This window comes from Pseudopipra pipra, chromosome 4, assembly GCF_036250125.1.
Source record: "Pseudopipra pipra isolate bDixPip1 chromosome 4, bDixPip1.hap1, whole genome shotgun sequence".
Taxonomy (NCBI): Eukaryota; Metazoa; Chordata; class Aves; order Passeriformes; family Pipridae; genus Pseudopipra; species Pseudopipra pipra.
This window is the reverse complement of record NC_087552.1, coordinates 43106852-43112314: the sequence shown is the minus strand read 5'-3', so window position 1 is coordinate 43112314 and position 5463 is coordinate 43106852. Positions and strand designations below refer to the sequence as shown.

The following is a 5463-nucleotide window of genomic DNA, read 5'->3' as shown; positions in this document are numbered from 1 at the left end:
CTGCCGGGGGGCGGGGGGTAGCTGGGGTCCCCCTGCCCTGCTGCCAGAGGCTGCGGAGGCACCCGGGAAGCTTGGCTCAGGCACGGCCGGAGTTGCCTCACCGGGAGAGAGCCGTGCAGCTGCCTCGGGAAGTGCTGGAAGGACTCACTCCCAGAAGCTTCCATCGGTTTTATTCCCCGTGCTCCTCGTCTCTGCAGCGGCCGCCTCCCCTCCCCACCCCGGTCCTGCGCCGTCCCTCTTATTCCTCCTCCTCTGAACAAGCTGCACCGCGGAGAAATTCGCTGGCAAAGCACATGAGAGATGCCCGTGCCGTTCGGACACGTGCCTCCGGAGCATCCCTCCACGGGCGCGTGGAAAGGCGGGACTCGCGGATGTGCGGAGAATCCACCACCTCCGGGGCACCCCAGGACTTCCTCTCAGCCCCCCGTGACCTGGGAGCAGAGGCCAGGCGGCACCGAGATCTGTCCTTCCACGCCGTGCCCCCTCTGCCCGCAGTGCCACGGCCAGTGCGTGCGGAGGCCTCCCTGGGCCTCGCGGACCACGTCTCGCTCGTTTGCCCTGGATGGGTGGGGAGACTCCCCACCACCACCCGAGGAAGCTCCCTCACGGAAACAAGAAGGGGGGCGAGTATAAACGTTTATTCCGAGACATCGCTTGTACAGGCACCGCACCCGCGGATGGGAAAAGGAGCGGGTGGGGGCAGCTCCAGGCCCCCGGAGAGGACGGGCGGGAGCAGAGCCAGGCCCCTGGAGCGGGCAGGGGCTTCTCGCCCTCTGGGACCCCAGCGCATCTCACTCTGTCCCGGCAGCCTCCCCGTGCGCCCGGGTGTAACCTGCAGTGTCCGCGGTCATAAATAGGGTTTTTTCAGGCGGGACGAGTCTCTACAGCATGGAGGGGTGCTGGCCTGGGGGCAGCCCGAAGGCATTGGGGTGGGAATGGCCGAGGAGGTTGAGGTAGTGGCGGTCCAGCCCCTGCACGGAGGAGAGGAAGGTGCTGCGCTGCTGGCCGGGACTGGCGAGGGGCACGGCGGCGCTGGGCAGGTGATAGGGCAGGGAGGGGCTGCGGGCAGTGCCGTGCCAGGGGAATGGCCCCCCCGAAGACGGCTGGAGCACGGCCTCGGCGGGGCTGTGGCCGTGCCCGGAACACTCGGGCCCGGGGTGCAGCTGGTAGGAAAAGTCCGGCTCCGGCAGGGAGCCCAGGGAGGTGAAAAGGGGCTCAGTGACGAAGCGCGCTTTGGACTGGAGGAAGGCCAGGATGCGGGCGTACTTAGTGTCTTTGGTCTCCATCCTCTCCACCGTCGTCAGGTAGTGCACCAGGTTCTTCATGCACTCGTGGTAGCCGTAGTGGAAATAGTTGGCGAACTCGGAGAGCAGCTCTGCTGGAAAGTAAGAGACAGGGACCCGAGCTCCTCAGGGTCTGGCGCAGGAGGAAGGGAGAAGGCCGCCCCTACGCCCCAAGTGACCCGGCGGGGGCCCCGGGAGGCCGCTCCCGCCCACCTACCCTTCTCTCGTCCGCGGGGGAAGTCTGCCGAGTGCAGAGCCCGCAGGTACTGCACCGTCATCTCCAGGATTTCCGCTTTCTCCAGCTTCCCGGAGCTCTGCAACGGGCAGAGCAGGTGGGCATCACCTCTCCCCTGCGGCTACTCTCCGCTCTGCCGGGCCGCCCCCAGCCCCCCCGCATCGGGGGGGATGTCGCAGCGCACCGGGGAGAAGGGCGTAGGGGCTGCTCCCCCCCGCCTACCTGCTTGGCCAGAGCCATGGGTACTGTCTTCCCCAGCTCGGTGAGGCAGCGGTTGATGCGGTCCCTCCTCCGCTTCTCAATCACTTTGTGGGAAACCGGCGTCCTCTGCAAAACATACGGGGAGCGTTAGTGGAGCAGGAGAAAGCAGCCGGATCTCGTCTCGCCGGGACAGTCGGCCCCGGCCCCGACCCTTCCAGCCACTGCCCAGCCCGCTCCGAGCAGCGGTGACCAGCGCGGCGCAGCCCCGGGAGGGATGATACTCCGGCGGCGGGTCCTCCCCGCGCCGCCTCGGTGGTTCCCGTCCGTGCGGACGGCCCCGACAGGACAGGAATGTTTTTGGGGGCGTGGGGTAGATTTTTTTTCGGGGGGGGGGCTTTTCGAAGGAGAAGGCGGTGAGGGGGCCGGGGCCAGGTCCACCCGGCCGCCCCACGGAGTCATGCGCGCAAGACGGGCGGCGACTCACCCTCCGCTCCTTGAGCTTGGAGGCCATGGTGGGCACTGCATCCCCGCTCTCTCCGGGCCCCTTATAAAGCCATCACTTCTTGGGGGGGACCCCGGGGGGCCTCCACGGGCCCGCTGATCCCATAGGATTAGGAACGAGCGGCGCTGGGGGAATGTATGCATTAAAGATCAGGGTGGAAGGGGGCGAGGGGATGAGGGGGAATTTTTTCTTCTCTTCTTCCTTTCCCCCCCCCCCCTCGTCCCCGTCCACGCAGCCGGGGGCGGCCCAGCTGTGTCGCCCCACGTGGACCTCGGGGACACACGTGACGATCCCACAATAGCGGCGGGGATGGGGCTGGGATGCGGCGAGCGGGGCGCAGAGCGCGGTATCGCGCCCTGCGTCCCGCTCGCCACATCCCCGGCCCCATCGCCTGCCTGCAAATCCCCGGCACCCCGCACCCCTCCCCTTAGCCCCGGCGCTGACTGCATTTTAAAGCCTGTCCAGAGTCATTAAAGTAATTAAGTAAGCCCTTAATAGGCTGTTCCGCCCAGTTCAAGGGAGAACCCTTGGAGACGGAGTGGCCCCGTTTGTTCTCAGGCTTTTCTCACACGACTTGGTGACACGTCCATCTTTATAAGAGATGGCAGCGAGGATTTTTTTGTTTACACCGCTTTATGCGCCGGGGACACCCCGGCAGGTGTGGGACCGGGGGGCTGGCACACGATATCCCCCTCATCACCCCCCCTTTTTTTTTTTTCCGCCGGCCCAGGGAGGCTCTCGCCAGTCTTTGGCACACGACGCTCCTTTTTTGTGTGGTGTGCGCGTCTGTGCGTTGTTGTTTTACCCCCCCTGCTCCCCCCCTCTCCTTTGGAGAGGCTCAATTTGTAGCCTATTATCCTATAGGAAAATGTCCCATTGAAAAGTATGAATAGTTTCATTGGGCCTAAATTTTAATAATGCGGGTCAAAGAAAAGAGGGGCAAATAAAGAGGGGATCGCAGCTGGTCCGAGAGTGCATTATTCGGTGTCACCTGCGAGCGGGATCGCCGACAGACCCCCATTCATTTGCCTAATTTTGGTCAATTTAACAAACTTCAGGAGAAATTATTGTGGCATTGTTAAGCAGAGTAAAGCTTTCTGATCGAATTAACAGCATGTTTTGATCCGGTAAATGTCATTAAAAAGAAAGAAACAATCGCGTTTAAAGGGGGGCTCCGAGTTAAACGCGCCAAGTGGAGACGCCGGAGCGCAAAGCTCACAAAGGGAGCAAGTAACTGCCACAGGGGAACTTTTGTACGCTCACATTGCTGAGGTTTTTTACACAAAAAGGCATTATTTCATACTTGAATACGTTTAATCCAACAATTGTCTATTTTCTGCAAACATATTTTCACAGCATTGTTAGCTTTCCTCTCCGCGGCCCTCCGCCCGGGCAGCCGCGCTCCTCGCCTGGCGAGCGCACCGAGCCCCCGGCCCGCCCCGCACGGCCCCGCACGGCCCCGCACCGCCCCCGCCGGGGCCGCCCCGCCGCGCCGGGGGGGCCGCTCGCCCCCGCCGCCCACCGACCCCCCCGACAGCGCGGCGGCGGGCGCGGCCCCCGCGGGGCTCTCCACGGCCGGCGGTGCGCCTCCGAGTCCGGCACCGGCCCGGGGCCGCCCGCCCGTGTCCCCCCCCGGCCCTGCCGCCGCCCCCCGCCCCGGCCCTGCCGCGGGGCGCTGCCACCCCTGAGGGCGAGGGAGGACCCGAGGGCGGCCGGGCAGGCGGCGGGGCAGTCTGGCGCCTGCTTCTGCCCTCCCGGGCGACGTCGCCGAGCCCCAGGCAGGACTGCGGAGACGGCGACATCCCCGCCCTGTGAGCTCGGGGAGCTGTTCTCTCGGAAATCTCCACATCTCCTCCCGTGTCCCGCGTTTTTCCACCCGTTCCCCCTTGCGATTTAAAATGGGAGAATCATCACCACGGCATCTCTCCGTGTGGGAACGGCGGGCGGCACGGCCGCTCTCGCCCGTTCACTTCCCCAGAGGCGTCCGGGGGACAGGCGCGGTGCCGGCCCTAACCCCGCGCCCCAGGCCGGTCCACAGCCTCCCCGGGCCGGCCGGGAGCACCGAGGGCTCCGCGGGAGGATGCTCCGCGGTGGCCCCGGGGCGCGTCTCCCCCGGCCAGTGGGGCGGAGCCGGCCGGGCCCGCTGCCCGCCCGGGCACCCCTGCGTGCCGTTCCGCCGGCCGTATTATTCTTCCAGGAGCCTTGTAGGTTTCGGTATATTCATTCTCGTACAATGGGATTAAACACTAACCGTTATCATCCAAATTAACTAAACTCTGAATAGCAAATGCTGGGGCTTTTATTTTTTTCCTCCTCTTTTGCTCCACTGGCGGAGATGGAGTTGATCCTCTTACTGTCTGAGTTAACCGCCAGCTGCAGGCACCCGCGAGGCAACTTCTTACACGAGGGAAGTTGTTTATTTTCTCGCTGGCTTCTCCTCGTTGATTCCCCTTCGGGTCGGGCTGCCTGGGGCAGCGGCGGGCGGGGGGCGTGGGGCAGCCGCGGCATCCCCGCGTGTACGGTTTCCTAACCCTCGGAGAGCTGCGGCGGTGCTGAAGCCAGAGGGAGATCACCCGCCACTACCGCGGTCGGACTGTCAGTCTTGTACGGAAGCCAGGCGAAGGCGGGTTTGAATATTTTTTAGCTTTAGTTCCCCATGGGTGCCTGTTAGCTCTCCTTGCGGGAACGCGTGCACGGTTCTTTGGCAACCCAAGGCGGACACCCGCGTCCCCATCACCCTCCACAAATTCTCTGCTCCCGCTGAAGTGCCCCGCCGGCGGCAGCCCTCTCCCCGGGCGAGAGGCTGCCCGGGGGCCGGGCACAGACCGTGCCCCGCTCCGCGTGGAGGGGGATCAGCCCGCTGGCGCCCCGGGACCGCAGGGCGGAAGGGGACAGCACCGCCCCGGCCGCCCATCTCACCCTCCCCGCGGCCGGCCTGGGGGTCCCTGCCCGGCGGGGCTGTGCCCCGGAGGAGCGGCCGGGCCGGCCCCGGGATGCGCTGCCGGGATGCGCACGGTTGTGCGGGACCGGCGGCTGCTCCGTGACCTTCGCCGCGTCTCAGTGGCGCTCGGCCCCTGTTCCGTGGACACTGGCGCTGCCGACCTCTGCCAGCCGCAGGCTCTGCCGAGGAGGCGAAGGTCATCTCGGAGGTGTCAAGCTGCTTTGAAGTGGCATCTAGGTTTGCTTTTTAATGAAAACAGGTCGTCTCCCCGCTGTTTCTTTCCCTCTTCTTTTTTGACTCC

At 65.2% G+C, this 5463-nt stretch overlaps 1 protein-coding gene across 2 annotated transcripts; it reads right to left on the bottom strand.

Moving 5' to 3' along the window:
• Positions 1 to 622: 622 nt before the first annotated feature.
• On the bottom strand, positions 623 to 2511 carry HELT (helt bHLH transcription factor). Of its 2 annotated transcripts, none has more exons than XM_064652627.1 (4): positions 2204 to 2511; positions 1741 to 1845; positions 1501 to 1597; positions 623 to 1378 (listed from the first exon to the last, which is right to left on the bottom strand). In XM_064652627.1, the coding sequence occupies exons 1-4, from the start codon at positions 2228 to 2230 to the stop codon at positions 882 to 884; spliced, it is 726 nt and encodes a 241-aa protein (XP_064508697.1). In that variant the 5' UTR covers positions 2231 to 2511; the 3' UTR covers positions 623 to 881. The 2 variants fall into 2 exon arrangements, with proteins under 2 accessions (XP_064508697.1, XP_064508698.1); XM_064652628.1 differs by having other exon boundaries at positions 623 to 1375.
• Positions 2512 to 5463: the final 2952 nt, after the last annotated feature.

What these genes read in the sequence shown, in the direction of transcription:
- HELT (XM_064652627.1), bottom strand. Translation starts at nt 2,230, where the DNA reads ATGGCCTCCAAGCTCAAGGAGCGGAGG. An exon ending in CCAAGCTCAAGGAGCGGAGG is followed by an intron (nt 1,846 to 2,203) that starts GTGAGTCGCCGC and finishes TATGTTTTGCAG; the next exon opens with AGGACGCCGGTTTCCCACAA. An exon ending in CCCCCGCGGACGAGAGAAGG is followed by an intron (nt 1,379 to 1,500) that starts GTAGGTGGGCGG and finishes CTTACTTTCCAG; the next exon opens with CAGAGCTGCTCTCCGAGTTC.